Source organism: Eleutherodactylus coqui, chromosome 8 (assembly GCF_035609145.1).
Source record: "Eleutherodactylus coqui strain aEleCoq1 chromosome 8, aEleCoq1.hap1, whole genome shotgun sequence".
Classification (NCBI taxonomy): Eukaryota; Metazoa; Chordata; class Amphibia; order Anura; family Eleutherodactylidae; genus Eleutherodactylus; species Eleutherodactylus coqui.
The window spans coordinates 17688851-17709697 of NC_089844.1; the positions used below are offsets into that span (position 1 = coordinate 17688851).

At 42.9% G+C, this 20847-nt stretch overlaps 1 protein-coding gene across 16 annotated transcripts in view; it reads right to left on the reverse strand.

The window, feature by feature from the left end:
• NEB (nebulin) overlaps positions 1–20847 on the reverse strand; it is a 232032-nt gene that overhangs the window by 97942 nt on the left and 113243 nt on the right. For 14 of the 16 annotated variants that reach the window (XM_066575214.1, XM_066575209.1, XM_066575217.1 and 11 more), the window contains exons 63-82: positions 20574–20777; positions 20197–20301; positions 19987–20094; positions 18453–18764; positions 17835–18038; positions 17637–17741; positions 16687–16794; positions 16261–16572; positions 15942–16145; positions 13827–13931; positions 13625–13729; positions 11823–12134; positions 10768–10971; positions 10567–10671; positions 7520–7624; positions 6299–6610; positions 4738–4842; positions 4500–4598; positions 3331–3435; positions 1786–1893 (exon numbers count right to left, since the gene is read on the reverse strand). In XM_066575214.1, the coding sequence (XP_066431311.1) occupies positions 1786–1893; positions 3331–3435; positions 4500–4598; positions 4738–4842; positions 6299–6610; positions 7520–7624; positions 10567–10671; positions 10768–10971; positions 11823–12134; positions 13625–13729; positions 13827–13931; positions 15942–16145; positions 16261–16572; positions 16687–16794; positions 17637–17741; positions 17835–18038; positions 18453–18764; positions 19987–20094; positions 20197–20301; positions 20574–20777 (3327 nt within the window). The remainder of the gene's footprint in view (positions 1–1785; positions 1894–3330; positions 3436–4499; positions 4599–4737; positions 4843–6298; positions 6611–7519; positions 7625–10566; positions 10672–10767; positions 10972–11822; positions 12135–13624; positions 13730–13826; positions 13932–15941; positions 16146–16260; positions 16573–16686; positions 16795–17636; positions 17742–17834; positions 18039–18452; positions 18765–19986; positions 20095–20196; positions 20302–20573; positions 20778–20847) is intronic. The other 2 variants (XM_066575223.1, XM_066575225.1) reach the window with 2 other exon arrangements.

Genomic DNA, 20847 nt, shown 5'->3' on the forward strand with positions numbered 1-20847 from the left:
CCTTCCGGCAATAGGGGTCACTGTGTGGGTCACTATTACTACTAGGGCCACTATTGGGGTCACGATTTCTACTGGGGCCACTAACGGGGGCACTATTACTACTGGAGCCACTATGGGGATCATTATTAATTCTAGAAACACTAAGGGGGACACTATTAATAATTTCAATGCCTGTAAAATCAGTTGGTTTGTTGTTTCAAGGGGGGTGCCATTTCACAATTCGCCTCAGGCTGCATAAAGACTTGGGGCACCCCTGCACTGGCCTACCATAAAAGAGCAAGGAAGGGGTAGTGTACAGGCACTATGGTTAAAATATCCTTTCTTTCCTCTGAGGAAAGGAAAGAAAGAATCAAGCAAGAACTTTAGTGGTGTGATGGTTTGAATGTCTATTCACAGTATGTGAGGGATTAAATGCCCATGTAATATATCTGAATAACGCTGCTGTATTTATGTTCCTTCCAGGTACTTTAGAGAGAGGTCACATGACTTTGTTCATTCTGATTGGTTGAAGGGCCGGGTATAAAAGAGAAGTCCTGTTTCCAGTCTCTGGTGTAACTCTGCAATTTCAGAGAGTGCAGGAAACAGAGAGACTCAGCTAGTGAGAGCTGCAGCAGAGCTGACCTGCATCTAGCCCTGTGTACCTGAGAGCAGGAGACTCGGATGACTGAAGCAGCTTTTGCAGACATATACAATCCAGGCTCTAGAGACAGATTCAGCTGGTGCCAGAGGAGACTTCAGTGGCCCAATTACTGTGACTGATAGCAGGCTCCAAGATTTCAACAGGACAAAGGGTGACATCGGTGATGCAGAGATCGGCAGCAACTATCAATACAGTGAAGAGTCTGGAGGACAAGTTTGCTAAGTGGGGCGCTGTCACCTCCAAATAGTATCTGTGGAGCTACTTACCCCCTGGCCAGTGTAAAACCTGAATTTACTGCGATATTCCAAAACTGTGCACATAGTATAAGTCTATCTCATTCAGAGGGCATAGACTGGGGTACAGTGCTAACTATACCGGTTCCTCTGTGTCCAATTAATATCATTGTCAGTTCTGCCATAGCTTTCATTATCAGACACTTAGCAAAGTCTCGTTTGTTTAACTGAACTTGTGTAAAGTATTTCCATAAATGGCGTTGTGTCTCGCACCGGTTACTTGTACATAAAATAAGACCAATTTTGATTATTCTGCTTAAAGGGATAGCAGTGAACATTAGGGTCAAATTCTAAAGGCAGGTCACAAAGCATGTGCCCAATGGCCTGCAATATCTAGAGTGTTCCCACCACTTACCCTACCTGTCACATGGGGTATTTACAAGGCTGATATTTTCGTGTGTTACAAGATGTACAAGACTCGCACAGAAATACAACCCACTATTTGAAATAAGTGTATTTACTTGTGTGGTTTTTCTCTCACATTGATGCTGAGAGATAGAAAGAATGCAGAATGTCATATTTTTGTACGAAAATAGGACTTGCATGTGTGGCCTGCCGCACATCGCACAGCATATGGATGATGTGTCTGTGTGCTGTGCAATGCGAGTCGCACCCAACAACTCGCTCTTGGCCGTGTAGATTTGGCCTCATAGAGAAAACTGCTGGTCTCCTGAGTGCCATATGGCCGCTCGCTTCCGGGCCTTCTCTTCACCATGTCAGCTGCAAGCTACAAAGTGACCTGAACGTTCAGTCTTGTTCTCCCGTCTCGTATAATAACATAGAGTCTTCAATTATGTCTGCTGTGGATGACACATTGATGGATTATCACACATATCTAGCAGACATGATTACCTCGCTCTGAGCAATGCCGCTGTTTTTGCAATGCTTTATCTGTACCGCATCATGGGGTAATAGGTAGCCGGTGGCCTTAATTTTGTCCCAGCCTGATTTGTACAATTTCTAGGATGGAAAGAAAATTAAAAAAAACTTAGTTGTGAAACAAAGATAGATAGATAATAGATAGATAGATAGATAGATAGATATGAGATAGATAGATAGATATGAGATAGATAGATAGATAGATAGATAGATAGATAGATAGATAGATAGATATGAGATAGATAGATAGATAGATAGATAGATAGATAGATAGATAGATAGATAGATAGATATGAGATAGATAGGAGATAGATAGAAAGATAGATAGAAAGATAGATAGATAGGAGATAGATAGATAGACAGATAGATAGATAATAGATAGATAGATATGAGATAGATAGATAGATAATAGATAGATAGATATGCGATAGATAGATAGATAGATAGATAGCTATGAGAGAGATAGATAGGAGATAGATAGATATGAGAGAGATAGATAGATATGAGAGCGATAGATATGAGAGAGATAGATATGAGAGAGATAGATATGAGATAGATAGATAGATAGATAGATATGGGAGAGATAGATAGATAGATAGATAGATATGAGAGAGATAGATGATAGATAGATAGATAGATAGATAGATAGATAGATAGATATGAGAGAGATAGATAGATAGATAGATATGAGATAGATAGATAGATAGATAGATAGAAAAATAGATGATAGATAGATGGATAGATATGAGATAGATACATAGATAGATATGTGATAGATATGAGATAGATATATGGGATTGATATGAAATAGATAGATATGAGATAGATAGATAGATAGATAGATAGATAGGAGATGGATAGATAGATATGTGATAGATATGAGATAGATATGGGATAGATATGAGATAGATATGGGATAGATAGATAGATAGATATGTGATAGATATGAGATAGATATGGGATAGATAGATAGATAGATAGATAGATAGATAGATATGAGATAGATAGATAGATATGAGATAGATAGATAGATATGAGATAGATAGATAGATATGTGATAGATATGAGATAGATATGGGATAGATAGATAGATAGATAGATAGATATGTGATAGATATGGGATAGATAGATAGACAGATTGATGATAGACATAAGATAGATAGTAGAGATGAGCGAACCTACTCGGCCACGCCCCTTTTTCACCCGAGCGCCACGATTTTCGAGTACTTCCGTACTCGGGTGAAAAGATTCGGGGGGCGCCGTGGGTGAGTGGGGGGTTGCAGCGGGGAGTGGGGGGGAGAGGGAGAGAGAGAGGGCTCCCCCCTGTTCCCCACTGCTACCCCCCGCTCCGCCACACCTCCCCCCGCCCCCCGAATCTTTTCACCCGAGTACGGAAGTACTCGAAAATCGCGGTGCTCGATCGAGTAATTACTCGAAACGAGTATATTCGCTCATCTCTAATAGATAGATAGACATAAGTACATAAACAAACTTAGATGAGGAGAGATAAGTACATACCTCATTGACATTCTTGGCCGCCTCTTTTGCGGTCAGCAGCAGAGGAGTATCGCTCACGGCAGTGTAGTGCGGCTTAATCATGTTCCAATCTGCGCGATATTTAGTCTAAAAGAAAACCACAAATTACATTCTTGATAAAAGGATGTTGGAGCATATTTACTTAGAACGGCGTTTCTTACACAAGGCTCTGCATACATTTGTCGCATCTGGCAATACCTCTGTGAGTCAGACTAAAAAGTGGCACAGGTTGGCATAAATAGGCCAGGACTTGTAATTTATGGCAGCATCTTTTGTATGCCAGAAAACTGTCATACGAACCATTATACATATGCCAGGCTATTTTACAAACAAAGCACTAGATTAGATTGACCTGACCATTTACTGTGTTAGATATGGCACAAAAGAAAGAATATAAAGAGCAGAAACTGTGCAGAGAGGTGGCGGGGTTATCTGGGGAGTACTGGTGACATCAGAGTGATGAGGCAGGGGTTATCGGGGAGTTCTGGTGACATCACAGTGATGAGGCGGGGTTATCTGTGTAGAACTGGTGACATCAGAGTGAAGGGGACAGGGTTATCTGGGGAGTTATGATGACACCAGAGTGATGAGGCTGGGGTTATCCGGGGAGTTCTGGTGACAGCACAGTGATGAGGCGAGGCTATCTGTGTAGAACTGGTGACATCAGAGTGATGAGGCGGGGTTATCTGTGTAGAACTGGTGACATCAGAGTGATGAGGCGGGGTTATCTGTGTGGAACTGGTGACATCAGAGCGAAGGGGACAGGGTTATCTGGGGAGTTCTTGGGACTTTAGAGTGAAAGGATGGAATTATCTGAAAAGTGCTAGTGATATCAGAGTTTGGGGGCGAGGTTATTTGGGGAGGGCTGTTAATATAAGAGTGAGGGGGCGAGGTTATTTGGGGAGGGCTGCTGACATCAGACTGGGGAAGGCCAGGTTATCTTAGAAAAGTTGGTAATGTCGCTGCCCATCTGAATTTTCAAGCTCCCTGTCAAGCATCCCCTCATGCTTCAAAGAGATTATGAAGTGCAGTTCCCTAAAGGAGCGGTTCTAAATACGGGAAAATATGTAAAAAAAAACGGTCAAAAAAATGATTAAACAAAAAAAACCCTGAAAGATCGTCTAGTAACAATCCATGTAGGAAATACTCACATCATTGAGGACATCGGCAGCCTGCTTAGCAGTGACATAATCCACGCTGTCGGTGACGGAGGTGAAGTGGAGGGAGTCCGGTTTAGTTCTATACTTGTTCTGCAAATAAAAAGAGGAAGACAAGTATTTTATACCGTAAGTATATAGTATAGCGCTGCTTTTTACCATCATCATGTGATCAAAGCGATACATTTGTAATTTTTCATCAAGTATTATAATCAAGAAGAAGAGACTGCACCTCGCTTAGGATGTCCTGGGCAAATTTAGCCTTCTTCACATCATAAGACTCATTTGGCATCCAACCGATTCCACGGAGCCACTCCAGGTCTGACTTGTACATTGCCTGCAAATAAAGTGGAATATAAATATGTAGAACATAATATGAATGTGCTATTTGTTACTGGTTACTAGTATTTACTGGTTGTTCACTCTATACTCTGACAGTACAGGATCTCTGAGGGTGCTAATGACCATGTATAATCCAAAACCCCCAAATATTGCACTTTTTACACTGACCACAAGAGCACTGATGATAGGCTGACATTTCCTGGTTTTATATACACATCACGTTTCAGCTTTGCTCTGTAGGCTCAGATTGGGTCAATCATGTCTCCCATTTGTTTCAGATTTGGTGGCACAATTCTAGATTTTGGAGGTTGGCCCGCCACCCTAGGAGGCAGGAGAGATGTTCCCCAGGAATAGAGTAAAACAAAAAATAGCCTATACTCACCCTTTTCGCTCCCTCCGTCACTTCGGCCCCCACTCACTACCAGGCAGTGTGATTTTATGCTATCTTGCACAAGATCGCTGTGCCAATCACTGGCTTCAGCCATACCAATGCTGGGGATTGGCCACAGTGATCATGGAATTGTGATACCCGGAAATGAGTGGGGGACCAGAGAGGCATGGGGAGCAGAAAAAAGTGAGTATAGGCTGTTTTTTATAACTTTTCTGCAGACAAGGAGACATTTTTATTGAGGGGGGGATGTGGGGGCATTATTACTGAGGGAGGCAGTCATTATGACTGATAGGGGTCATGCAGGGGGCATTATTACTGAGAGGGGGTATATGAGACATTATTACTGAAGGGGGTCATACGAGTGTGTGATTACTGAGGGGGGTCATGCGGGGGCATCATTACTGTGAGAGGGACACAAAGGGCTCATGCCCACAGCCATATGCATACGACGCTGCTGGTTGCCCCGCAGCATTTTTCAGCCATACCTGCTGCCGGCAGAGATCATGTATGGCACTGTGCATGCCCGCGAATCACATGGAAATGCAGATGCTGCCCATATGCAATGCATTGCATATGGACAGCGTATCATACGTGTATAGGGTTCACACTACGTACATCAGTAGAGTCCTCTTATTTTCATTAGAGAGACTGCGCTTTAATGGCAGCTCACTTGTACTCTTGGAGACCCAGATAAGACAAACCACCCCCCCCCCCCTATTAACACAAGCAGCGGTTCTGTACTGAGCTGCCCCGTAACACCTTGCTCAGTGTAGGAGGGGACTTTTCTCCAATTTCTTCTTGGAGACCTTCACTTCTATGGGAGACAGCTGCACTACCAAACTGGGCCACTCTGCTACGGATGGCATTATGAAAGTTCTGTCCATTCGCCGCTCCTTCTAATTAGTGGGTTTTCCAGGTGGCGGACCCCCGTCATCTTCTATTCTGAGGCTAGGTCAACAACTATTCGTAACCAAAAAACCTTCTCTTATAATGAAAATAATGTCATCTCTAACTTGGTTTGGGAAGGTCCCATTAAACAAGTCTGCACCCGGTAACTTACATCACTTTGGAGGTCGTAAGCCTTTCTGGCTTGAATGACATCATTCTGATCCGGCAGACATGTCCATTGGTGCAAGTGTTGTCGGTAATTGATATCACTGACCAAAGTCTGACACAGCTTGGCTGCGGTGATGGACACCATGTCTACAGGTAGGTGCATCTGAGTCTTTGTTTTCTCAAAGTCCTTCTTGTATACCAGATCACTGGGAAGTTTAGATGCCTTCAGATACCAGGCCAGCTTGTTGTCATCATGAGCTGTGGGAGTTCCAACGTAATGACCCTTCTGCTTCTCATGGGCTAGCTTGTATTTATACTGCAAGAAGCAATGAAGACGAGGACAAGGTAATCATTACAAGTTTGATAGCTCAAGTCAAGAACTTCACAATGCAGACATTTGGTTAAAGGGGTTTTCTAAGCAGAAACTATTGATAACCTACCCTAAGGATAGGTCATCAATAATTAATCACTGGGACCTACCGCACGGGACCCCTGGCGATCATCTGATTGTCTGCCCAGATGTCAGTGCAGCAGGCCGGAAATACGTCATAGTAGAAGGCACAGGAAATGCCCCAGCTGGTTTCACCCCCATTGAATTCAATGGAAGCTGAAGCAGCTATAGCACTTCCACGCCTGTCAAGGGTGTCGAAGGTGGAAGTGCCGAAAGTGTAATAGCCGGATTCAGCTGCCACTAATTTCAATGGGAGTAAAGCCGGCTAAGGCACTTCCGTTGACGTCTACTATGATGCACATCTGGGCCGGGCAGTCAAGTGATCCCCTTCGGCGGGTTCTCGGCCATTCACAATTGATGACCTATCCTGAGTGTAGATCATCAATAGTTTTTTGCTTGTAAAACCCCCTAAAGACTGGGTTAAAAAATGCATAAGCCTGAGTTCCCATATATCAGTTATGCTCTGTGTAGTGTTTTCATATCAGGGCCGGACACAACTGATGTTATTTCGCTGCACTTTTTGCACTGGTCCATAGGTAGACAGAAAAACATTGTATGCAACCTTTTACTGTCCATTAAAAGTGATGTGCCAGATGTCATAAACTGTCGCATAGAAAACTATGAGATCAGTCCCAGCATCAGTTTCCCTCTGATGTACGGGAAGCTGGCCTAATTGCAAAAGTAGCACAAAGAAAAAGAGTTTCAAAGTTTATTATTCATGCATTCGAGAACATATTATAGTAGAAGTATAGCGTATCATGACATTATACTCACATCACTTGCAATCTCTCTTGAGGCTTTAGCTGCTTTGATGGCAATTGCATCAGACTTCAGGTCATAAATCATTTTCACCTTATCCCAGCCTTCTCTGTAAAGTTTCTGAAACAAGAGATATCGGTGTAAGAGGATGAACAGGAGCATGAAAAAAAGAATAGTTAGTACACTATCCTACCAAACGGAATTAGGCAAAAATCACAAGTAGTATTTATTTCCCAATGTTAATACTTAGTGGGACTCCTCAGGCCCTAATGATATCAGATACTCTCTTGGCGTACTTTCTACGAAAGTCTGATGCACTTAAGCTGGTATTTCTCTCCATTCATCCTGCAAATGTCTGGCGAGTTCTTTTGAAGATGGATGTGTAACTAACCTAGCAACTATTCCCCCGGGCTAATGTAGTTCACTTAAAAGAATTGTAAAAGTGGTCAGAAGCAGAACAGGCGGTCCTGAACCAGTTTGCTGGGAAGATGAAAAATGAACTAATGTATTCAAGCATAATAAAAGACCTTGGCTGGAATTTGCAACAAAATGCTGGAGACAAATGCTACATTTCTGCCAATTATGATAGTTGGACAATCAGTGCTTTGCATTCCTCTATATGAACCATGCAATAATAAACACACTTCAGAAGAAAAGCTTGGAGACATCACTTGAGTGTCTCTCACTGTGTTCTTCTTAGATGCATCGCATATACAATTAGACATACCAGATTGATAAGGCTACAATACCCTTAGGCCTCATGTCCACGGGATAATTGTTATTTAAAATCCGCAGCGTTTTTCCTGCACGCGGATCCGCGCCCCATAGGGAGTCATTGGACACCCGCAGGTAGTTAAATACCTGCGGATGTCATTTTTCCCGTCAGGCGCGGATTGCGTGTGCAGGAAAAAAACCGCGACATGCCCCATTTTCGTGCGGGTCCCGCAGGCTTCTATTGAAGCCTATGGAAGCCGTCCGGATCCGCGGAACACCCGCACCTGAATTAAACTCACGTGTCCAGACGCTGCAGATCTTCCCTCCATTGTGGCCGGATCTTCTTTCTTCGGCCCGGCGGATGTGCCCGACACATGAGCGCGGCACGCTGCCGGTGTGCCGAGCACATCCGCCGGGCCGAAGAAAGAAGATCCGGCCGCGACGGAGGGAAGATCCGCAGCGTCTGGACAGGTGAGTTTAATCTTATTTTTAGCCTCATGTCCCCAGGAAAGGAGGGACCCGCTGCGGGATTCTGCATGGAGAATCCGTAGCGGGCCTGATTTTCCTCATGGACATGAGGCCTTAGAGTATTAAATAAATTAAACAAATACTCTAACAGTAGCTGTTCCTCTTTCCTGACCCAACGTTCCAGTTCGTCCCAAAGATGTTCAGTAAGGTTCAGTTGGGGTCTCCAAATGTAGAACATCCATATTCTCAAGCCACAGTAAAACATTGTGACAAGGCCCATTGCCTTGTTGGAAGTATGGCCGACCATTCCCAGAGGATTGCCACATTGTCGGCAGCACATTATTGTCTAGAATGTCAGGGTCACCTCCGAGTTCATGGTTCTTGTCCCCACAACCAATGGACCAACAATGTATGAGGTAGTGGCAGCATCAAAGGTGTAAAAAAACCAATTTCTCTTTATTTCTCCATGTTGTAAACAGGCAACATTTCGACACAGATGATAAAGACATGATAAAAGCAATAAAGAGAAATTGATTTTATTACACCTTTGATGCTGCCACTACCTCATACATTGTTGGACTGCGCTTGGGGATTGGGAGGTCCATAATCCTCGTTTGGTGGCTCTGCATGGTAAGGTACCTCACCCCTATATGGGACTTACTAAAGAGTGCTGCCGGACACTTGGAACTTTGATCACAACCAACGGACCAAGACCATGTTACATAAAACATCTCCAGACCATAAAGAAACGCACTCAGCCAGAAGGTGTTCTCCAAGCTCCTCCACATCCAGGTACCGCCATCTGATGTGAAGATGGAGTATTGCAATTCATAACTCCATAGAACATTCTTCTATTGATCATCTGTCCAATGACGATGCTCCTTGCACCATTGTAGACGGGCCGATGCATTACCCTTCATATTAGACCCCTTGTGTGCAGCGGCATAACCCGTATATCCAACAGCGTGCAGTCCCTGACAGCTGACAGCTCTGAGGGTCTACATCTTATGTAGCATGGTTTAGGACACATGACATGCTAATAAGACACAATCCATTCTCCTGATAGGGTGGCCCGAATACTAGGCAATGCATTGTGGAGGGCTGATGACGTGGCAGAGGGGGCTGCCTTCCTCTGATAATTGCTTACGTGCTGACTGCAGCATCTAAGGCGTTAACAGCCAGGATTTGAGTTATCTCCAATTCTGGTCATTGCAGTGGGACCTAGACTGTCATTTACAGCTGCGATAATCACGTGAGCGCTGCTCTATTACATCAACTCGCGGGAACTGCTTGGTTCCCATGATGTAATAGTGCATTATGGGGTGGGAAGGGGGTAAGAACTTAAGAAATTCTTGTACCCCGAGCAGGACCAGATCTACATGCTCCTTTGGGATGTGATGTTAGCCCTTTGCACATTGCAAGCTGCCACAGGCTACACGCTGTACATCAGACCGATGAACTTTCTCAAGGCTAATTTTTCTCTTACTTGAGAAAACGTTTTCCACTGAGGGGTTATCTGCCCTCTTTTTCACTGATGACCCATCCTCTGGTTAAGCCATCAGTAGTTGATGGCCAGGGGTCCGCCGCTCGAGATCCCTATCCATCAGCTGATTGTCTGGCCCACTGTGAGTGCAGCGGGCAGGATGTTGTGATTAGCCATCAGCACAGGAACTGCCAGCGCTGGCTTCGCTCATTAAAATCAATGGGAAAGCTGTGCTGCTATGGCAATTCCCGCTTTTCTACCGGTCAGGATGTAATATCTAGTCCTGACCAGGAGAGGAGCAGAGGATAGCTCATCAGTGTGAGAAACCGGCCGTGTGAGATTACTCAGAATTTCATGACTTGACAAATGTAGTCGTGAACGCCACACAGACACTTACATTGCTGACATTTTGAGAATTGAATTTGGACAGCATGATTTCGGGAGTGTCCGGCATGACGTGTATGGTTCTCTTGTCTTGGTTCCAAGCCTCTGTATATTTGGCCTTTAGAAATAAAAAAAATCACGTTTAACAGATTGTAATATTTTGCAATATTGTCTTAAATAATTGACACCAAGCCACATTGTCAAGCCAACATACCATGCTGAGCTGTTCAGCATTGGCCTTTGCCAAGACGACGGATGGAGGGTCCACGATGCTGGTGAACTTAAAGCTGCTGGGCGGTTGTCGGTAAAGGTGTTCATTCAAGATGTCTTGAGCATTTTTCACTTTCTTGACTTCCACTGAGTCAGTTGGAATCCACCCACATCCTCGGATCCATTCCATATCTGACTTGTAGATGCTCTAGAAGATCGAAGAGTAAGATATCACAAATCTAAATACTTAAGTAAGAAAATAAATGTGTTTCCCGCTACATATGTGTAATAGAGCTTTAATGGACCCCATAGTATTGGTCTTATTAATAATGGACTTTGTTATTGATAAGAAAATGTGAGTTTTTTTGTTTTTATGTAACGGTTTCTTTAAAAATTTGGTACCTCCAGTTGCTGGATGAAATGGTGTGATGGTGCAGGGCGGTAGCTAAGGAGGTGGTACCTCCTGTATATAAGCAACCCCCGAGCTTATAAAGTTCTGCAGAGTAACAGGTAAGGGTAAGTGACGCAGCAGATATTGGTCCGGGCAGAATACTCCCGAGGGCTGCTGTGAATCTTAGAGAGCAAGGGTTACTAAACCAAGTAGTATACCGAGCAGCATGTCCATGGTAGAAGCTGCTTATTACCAAAGACTCTACACCATCCATTTACGAAGCCCAGTTCCGGATGCTTCAGTGATGTAATACCGCCATTTCTGGTACCCAAAGTGCCTCCAATAAAAAAGTTTTCTTGAGCAAAAAAACGATGTGATCTGTCTGTGGTGATACACCGATCTGCTGCCGGATACCCAGCGAGACCTGTGACTCTCTCAATGCTTCCCGCTAGTGATCCAGTAGAGAAAGGAGGAGCTGGATCACCCCGCGATCTGCCCAGCGTCGAATCTAATGTAAAAACTGCTTAGGGCCTTCCCTGCCAGGGAGACTTCTTAATATAGTTGAAAACTAATGTAGATCTGCCTTGATGAGTCCGTAATACTACTGATCTACGGTGGGCTGTGAATCGCCTACATAAATGAATGAGAATGCCCATCCATATACGTACGTCACTCTGCAAGTCGTAAGCTTTCCTGGCTTGAATGCAATCGTTCTGGTCAGGGTGGCATGTCCACTGGTGCAGGTAATGGCGGTAATCGATCTCACTGGCGGCTGCTTGGACTTGCTTGGCTGTTACGATGGACACCATATCTACAGGTAAGTTAATCTTGGTCTTTGTCTTGTTGTAATCACGCTTATATCTTAAGTCACTTGGAAGCTTGCCAGAATTGATCAACCACATCAGCTTAGGGTCATCCTTGGCTGTGGGGGCTCCGATGTAGTGACCTTTCTGTTTCTCATAGGTGGCTTTATATTTATACTAAAACGAGAAAATAAAGATATCATGTTACCTGTAAAGAACATATTTATTGTCATTCTACAGGATGAACTATCAGCAGATTTGGCCTTCAGTACCATCTCAATGCTCATGACACCCAATTATACACCTCTTCCTGAGACGTCATGCCTTCACTACTGCAAAACCCTAGGGTCCCCCTATCTCCTCATAGATTGTAAGCTCTTCTGTCCCCCTCTTTCATTATACACTGAAAAAGCCAAAAATACAATACCTGAAGGTCTGCAAAGCAGACACGGTCGCCATAGGCATGATCGCCATAAGGCAGGCACAATCGCCATCGGCACAATCGCCGTAGGGCAGGCGCAATGGCCGTAAGCCCTGGAGATATGTAGTCAGCCAGACAATAATGTGTAAGCTCTTGCACCCCCCTCCTATTTCCTCATAGACTGTAAGCTCTTGTGTTCCCCCTATTTCTTCATAGATTGTAAGCTCTTGTGTCCCCCTATTTCCTCATAGACTGTAAGCTCTTGTGTCCCCCTATTTCCTCATAGACTGTAAGCTCTTGTGTTCCCCCTATTTCTTCATAGACTGTAAGCTCTTGTGTTCCCCCTATTTCTTCATAGATTGTAAGCTCTTGTGTTCCCCCTATTTCTTCATAGATTGTAAGCTCTTGTGTCCCCCTATTTCCTCATAGACTGTAAGCTCTTGTGTCCCCCTATTTCCTCATAGACTGTAAGCTCTTGTGTTCCCCCTATTTCTTCATAGATTGTAAGCTCTTGTGTCCCCCTATTTCCTCATCGATTGTAAGCTCTTGTGTTCCCCCTATTTCCTCATAGACTGTAAGCTCTTGTGTCCCCCTATTTCCTCATAGACTGTAAGCTCTTGTGTTCCCCCTATTTCCTCATAGACTGTAAGCTCTTGTGTCCCCCTATTTCCTCATAGAGTGTAACCTCTTGTGTCCCCCTATTTCCTCATAGACTGTAAGCTCTTGTGTTCCCCCTATTTCTTCATAGATTGTAAGCTCTTGTGTCCCCCTATTTCCTCATAGACTGTAAGCTCTTGTGTTCCCCCTATTTCCTCATAGATTGTAAGCTCTTGTGTTCCCCCTATTTCCTCATAGATTGTAAAGGTATGTCCTCCCCTATTTCCTTATTGATTCTAGGATTGTGTCCCCCGTATTTACTCATAGATTGCAAGCTCTTGTGTCCGCCCTATTTCCTCCTCATAGATTGTAAGCTCTTGTGTCCCATTTATTTCCTTCTCATAGATTGTAAGCTCTTGTGAGCAGGACCATCACTCCTGTTTATTAGTATAGTCCTGTATAATCAGTTCATGTTCCATCAGATGTGTAAAATGCTACAGAATATCTTGGCGGCTCAAGAAGGTTCGTTAGTAAATGAGGCCCGGCGGGGAGTTTAATTTGTGACCTTTTTAGGGGGGGGGCTATAAGAAGCAAGTATTGAGTCATAATAAGTCAAACATACAGTTACACAAAGCGGTACAATGCTTACATCACTAGCAATGTCTCTTGAAGCTCTGGCGCTGCGGATGGCGACGGCATCTGATTTCATGTCGTACGACTTCTTGACTGCATCCCATTCTTTTGTGTACAGTTTCTGTAAAACAATACATGGATATACATATATACACGTCTGACACTTGTGCTGATTCACCACAAGTTTATTCTTACTTTCTACACCCCAGTGGACTTACTTCACTGATATTTGCTGCATTGACCTTGGACTGGACCATCTGTGGAGTGTCTGAAGGAAGGCTGAATTTGGTTTTCTCTTTGTCCCATGCATCTCTGTATATATGCTGATAGAAGAAGCAGATACGTGTTAATGAAAGCACAAGGCGCAATATATCTCTAGAAGGTACATCTAATTCCCCATCGGGCTCGGTAGATCAGTATTCAACACCAATTATTTTCATCTTGAAAGCATGAGATAATTACACATTGAGGCTTCTATTAACCCCTTCCTTTTGCAGCAATTATTCATTTTTTCGTTTTCAAGTTTTTTCTCCCTGCTTTCAAAAATCATATTTTTCTGTTGACAGCGCCACGTGAGGGTTTGCTGGAAAAGTTGCATTTTTTAAAGGTACCACTTAATGTACCGTATAATGTACTGCAATACTTAACAAAAATTTCTAAATGAGATGAAAAGGAAAAAACAATCATTTGCGCTATATTCTATTGTTTTTACAACATTCACAGTGTGATAAAAATGACACCATAACTTTATTTTGAGAGTCAGTATGATTTCAATGAATAATTCATATAACTACTTTTTATGCATTTTGAACTGGGAATAAAAAAAAATATTTAAAAAATTGTCGCTATTTTCTGACCCCCATAAGATTCTTATTTTTCCACATATGGAGCTGGGTGAGGGGCTTGTTTTTTGCTGCACAAGTTGTAATTTCTGTTGGTTTAATGTTGGGGTGCATACAAGTTTTTGACAGATTTTCATTCAATTTTTTTATTGGAGACGAGGTGACCAAAAAAAGTGCAGTTGCATATTATTTTTCTGATAATCTTAATTTTTCTGGTGATAGTTAAAAAAAATTCTTTAACATATTTTTACTTTTGTTTTAGTCTTCTAGTCTCACTAGGGGACTCGAACTTGCGATTGTCAAACTGCATGTACAATGTACTGTAATACTTCAGTACTACATCCTGTTAAGCCACAGAAAGAAACCCATGGCAGGTCTGGGAGTCCACACTAGACCCTAGTCTATCATGGCAACCAAACAGCCCCCTGAGATGTCGTGGCAGTGGTGTTGCGTCCTCCGGAAATGCATTCTCTAAAAAAAAAAAAAAAAAAGGCATAACTGTGCAAAAGGAAACAAAAACTAAAGGGGAATGCTCTCCCTATCGTCCCCTAGCCCGGGAGGGGGCCCTGCCTACTCGGCGGACCGACCGCTCTGACAACTGCAAGCCCGCATGCGTGCCTGGGCCACTGACAAGTCCCTATAGGGGAGCCCTAGCACAACAGAAAGTCAAAACCGAAAACCAAACAAAGCATAAAAGAACTTAGCTAGGAACTTCAGCCAAGGTGTGTTCCTCCGTCGCTGTCCACAAGTAACTGAAGGATTGACCAGCACAGGAGATCATGCTGGCACTGTTTATGTAGGAGCTAGGCTACTCAGTACCAGGTGCTGACTGACGTTACTCCTGCAACTATCACGCCCCTCAGCTCCAGGAGAAGCAAGGGCACACCCAAAACCTGGTCTGGCCTGCAAGCCCAGTGCAGGCCTCAGAACGGTTGCAACAAGTGGGGCTGATTGGGGTACAGTGTGAGCCGCCCCTGTCAGGCCATTTAAATGCCAAGCTTAGCAGTGACTGTGGCATCTAAATGGTTAAAAGGACAGGATTGGAGCTATCTCTGATCCTGGCCACTGAGGCTGGCTCAGCTAATGAGCCTCCTCCATGTATGGCTCACGGCAAGTAGAGGCTAGACCCTGATGTGAATATATATATATATATACAAACCATAAAATACATTGATTCTATAAAATAGAGAGAGCATCATGGCTCCCAGCATCTGAGTGTTGATGCCAGGAGGATGGCACTAGACTGCTGCGGCCTCTGATTGGCTGCAGCAAGCAGCTGGTTTCCCTTCTAATACAAAGACCTGGAAGACTGCTGGGCTGCAGTGCTGGATTGCTGGGACTGAGGAGGAGTAAGTACCGCTGCTTTTACTGTTTTCATAGATTTGGTTCCATGTTTCACAATTGTATAGCATCGGGACAAACATTTTAATACAGATTCTTCCACTTGTGTGGACCATTGGCAGAAAATACCATGAAGTTAGTATCACTCACATTGCTGATCTGAAGAGCATTGTTCTTAGCCAGGACGAGTTCAGGAGCATCAACAACACTGGTAAATTTGATGGTGTCGGGATGCTGACGGTAGTGATGTTCACTTAAGATCTCCTGAGCTTTCTTTACTTTGTTGACCTCAAGGGAGTCATTAGGAATCCAGCCGCAGCCGCGGATCCATTCCATGTCAGATTTGTAGAGCGACTGCGGATGAGATGACACATCATGTATGACTTTGAGAAGTCAAATAGCAATGATATTACAACTCAATGTAATAAAGCATCTGGAACCTATTGAGAGGAAGGAAAACACAACGTACATCGCTCTGGAGATCGTAGGCTTTCCTGGCCTGGATGACATCATTCTGGTCGGGCAGACAGGTCCATTGGTGAAGGTAATGACGGTAATCAATGTCGCTGACTAATTTCTGGCAGTTTTTGGCCAAAACCACAGACAACATTTCCACTGGGCTGTTGTACTTGGTCTTCAACTTCTCAAAGTCTTTCTTGTACTCCCGCTCACTCTGGATCTTGGCAACGTGCATGGCCCACACAGATTTAGGATCATCCTCAAGGCTTCGGAAGCCAACATGATGGCCTTGCTGCTGACGGTATCCGGTTTTGTATTTATACTGTGGGAAAAATGCACAACCTTAGCCTCAGTATCTATTTGTTTCTGAACCATGTTAGCATATGATGACCACAAATATACAAGCGGGTGTACAATCTCTTATATTAGCGCTTACATCACTAGCGATCGCTCTTGATGCTTTGGCGGACTTGATTGCAATAGCATCAGCTCGGAGGTCATATCCCTTCTTCTTATAATCCTCCCAGCCCTGCTGGTATTGTTTCTGTAATACAAGAACTCCAGTTAAGGTGACAGAATCTACTATAAAGAGCAAAAAAAAAACTACAGAAAAAAATCTACACCCCACATGGATGTGCTAAACCATAATATGTAGGTTGTATTACTTTTCATTTGCTTGTATGAACCAAAACTAGCAGAAAATATATATTTTTTAAAGGTTTTCTATAAAGTTACCATTGAGTGAGTAAAAGGTTTTGGAACCTTCTGGGTTCCTTCTTTTTTCTGGATAAACAAATAGGTAAACTAGAATAGGCTGAGTCCACAGCAGTGTTAACGCCTACATTCGGGTTCCCATTTTCGCGCTCCATTATGGGTGCAGGAAAACGCAAACCCTGCCCAAAAAGATCCGACCTATGATGGAACCAAAAGGCACTAAAAGTACTTCATTCACTATAATGGGGTCTGTCCGATTTCTGTTAAGCCATTTCCAAAAATAATAGCACAGCATACTGTGCTATTTCGCCTGAGATGTTTTGAAGGGTCTACTCCAGCCAAAAGCAGGATAACTCGGACTATTAGTCAGAGAGAAAAATTGCTTGTGTGTATTAACCCAATCAAATAAATGGCTTCTTTCCGTGTGCAAGATCTGTCCTCCTCGCAATCGGAAAGACCTCATGTTTGAAAATCGCCCCCTATAAATACGCCTTTCATAGACTTTTAGCTAGAGCCTGCTGGAGGATTCAAGATCATGGAGACCCCATGAGCGTTTGCTCCCGCTCCCCATCTAACCTGTAAGGTTCTTATGATGTTTTATGATATTTTATTATATTGATCTTCTTGTAACTTATAACCAATCAGCATTACCTAAAGTAACAGTGTACTCACATTGCTGATGTTGACAGCATTGACCTTGGATTGGACCATCACTGGTGTATCTGAAGGCAGGCTGAAATGTACCTTATCCTTATTCCAAGCATCTTGGTAAAGAGCCTAATAAGAAAGGAAAAAAGACAAGAAATTGAATTTAGTCTTATTATTTAAAAAAAAGTAGATAAAAGAAGAGAAAACCTCAGGAAGACTCACCATGCTGTTCTGCAGAGCGTTTGCTTTGGCCAAAACTATTTCTGGACTGTCGACGACGCTGGTAAATTTGATGGTGTCGGGATGCTGACGGTAATGATGTTCACTTAAGATTTCTTGAGCTTTCTTTACTTTGTTTACTTCCAGGGACTCATTGGGTACCCAGCCGCATCCGCGGATCCATTCCATGTCGGATTTGTAGAGCCACTGCAAAAGATATGACAGACGTCATGTATAACATTGAAAATAGTCACATCACACTGATATCACTACAGGATGTTTTAAAGAATTTGGGGCTTCTTTAGGAGCGCATTGATGAAGGGGTTAATGGTAGTCAATGCTGCTGAATCATTTCTGGCAGTTCTTGAAGTGTGTTTAATTTATTGTATGGGTTGCTACAGATGCAGTGATATCAAACACATATATTTTCTATTCCCTTTTTTCAAAACAAGGAGAAAAGTGCAGAAAAAAGTTGTTGTTTTTTTACTACTTTTTTTTCTATCTTTATTCTTTTTATACTTTTTTATGTCCTTCTGGAAACTTGAACCTGCAATCTCATGATCACTCAGATAGTTTATGATTGCTTATGATAGCAATCACAGGCCATGGCACACAACGTACATCGCTCTGGAGATCATAGGCCTTCCTGGCCTGGATGACATCATTCTGGTCAGGCAGGCAGGTCCATTGGTGAAGGTAATGACGGTAATCAATGTCGCTGACTAATTTCTGGCAGTTTTTGGCCAAAACCACAGACAACATTTCCACGGGGCTGTTGTACTTGGTCTTCAACTTCTCAAACTCTTTCTTGTACTCTCGCTCACTCTGGATCTTGGCAACATGCATGGCCCATACAGATTTAGGATCATCATCTAGGCTTCTGAACCCAACATGATGGCCTTGCTGCTGGCGATATCCGGTTTTGTATTTGTACTAAAAGAAGATAAAATATTTTCATAATTAGCTTTAAAATGTATTTCCAAAAATATTAATATCTTCATGTAAAGCAGGTAAAGTTAAGGTGTTTCTTAGACTTGAGGGACCTAAAGAGGTTCCACACAAATGACAAATCCTGTGAGAGCTGCTGGACTCGGGACCATGTCACCTTTATCTAATGCCAGTTGTGTTGTTTTTGTGTAGACAGTCAGCCAATTCAGCACCAGTATTCTCAGTGGTTATGTAAATATCTCCGGCAAAGCTGAAAATCATTTTTAAGCAACCAATAGACCTGATTTGTAGTGAAGGCAACCCCAATGTCTCCAATCTTAGTAGGTCTGCATCGAGGTATTTACAGTACAAAAGAAATGCCATAATGTTATGTTTCCCTGGCAGAATCTCTTCCCTGGGTAACGCCAGTGATATGGTTGTAGATGGGAATCCAGACGCTTCTTATTGTCTGAACAGTGAGAACCCCAAAACTCAATATCTCCTCAACAGAGTAAGCTATGACATCCATGATTAGTATCGATAGATTCCTAAATGTATGTAACGGTGATAGGTTCACCAATGTGTGTAATCCTGCATGTAATCAGCCCACCTCTATCACATGGTCAGGAGGAGGGTTATGGATATGTTGCTGGAAGATGTTAAAAGTGGGTTTCAAACCAAAGGACAGAGTCATATCCAGGAAATTGTACACGCCTACAGGAACTGCAAGAGACATCCCCGCCAATCTCCTGCTTCCAGATTTGTAAGAGATCTAATCAGCTATGATCTGGTATTCTAATTTTATTCACTTTGATTTTTGCAACTGTTTTTGTATATTTTTATGTATCCTTTTTGTATTATATTTTTGTAAGTTTTTATAAGCATTGCAGCTTTTGTATTAAAGCGTTAAACTTTAATAAGTTCAGTCCTTGTCGCTCTATAAAAACTTATAGGCACTAATATAAGTGTTAACTTTGACTTCTAGATTGGAGTGAGTGCCCATGGCCCACTGTTACCAAAGCTTAGGTGTCGACCTGCCTTACAGCAAAACGGTCAGTGTTGGTAGCATGTATTTTTAGGCCATGTAGAACTGTGTTGGGGTGTGATCTATGCTCCATCTTACAACAGGTGCAGGACAGAGGGATTGGAAGTAGGTCAAATCCTTGCAGTTGTGCCCACGTCACGTGCTGTGAAGGTTCGCTTCATGACACTAGTCAATAGAACTTACATCGCTGGCAATATCTCTAGAAGCCCGGGCAGCTTTGATTGCAATGGCATCTGCCTTCAAGTCATAGCCTTTCATCTTAGCTTCATTCCAACCTTGAGTGTACAATCTCTGCAGAAAACATAAGTGTCTGTTATCTCTAAAGCATACATTTATTGACATACAATGCTCAAGATGCTCAGGATCCTATCAACCAGGTGATGTAGTACTTACATTGCTAATATTTACTGAATTGGCCTTAGCCAGCAAAATTTCAGGAGTATCCGGCATGACATGAATAGTACGTTTCGCGGTATTCCAGTTATCAGTGTACAAGTGCTGAAAGACAAAGCACAGAAGAAAGTGAAAACCATGTCAGATGAATACATACATTGCCAATGGTAACCGGTAGCTACTGTGACATTACAAGAACCGCTATAATCAGCAATTCTGGAGTGAGTGGACAACTACAGCTTGTCTCTAAAAGAGTGTCCATTCAAAGTAGGTTATGATGAGTTCTTAAAAATTAACTGGAAATGTGGAAAATCAAGGTACGAATTACAAGTGTAAAACTCATAGTATTGAATTTAGATCTATTGTAGATTACTTACCTTATTCATAATCTCAGCATTACTCTTGGCAAGAACCAGCTCCATTGAATCAGGAATAGAGGTGAAACGGAAGGTGTCCGGTTTCTGACGATAAGAATGGTCACTTAGAATCTCTCCAGCTTTCTTGGCTTTTAACACATCCAAGGAACCAATAGGGACCCAACCAATGCCTCTGAACCATTCCATATCAGATTTATATAAGGCCTAAGAACAGCAGAAAAAACATTATTTAACTATCTGGCACATTAGGACATGAGAAAATCTAATGGATGAT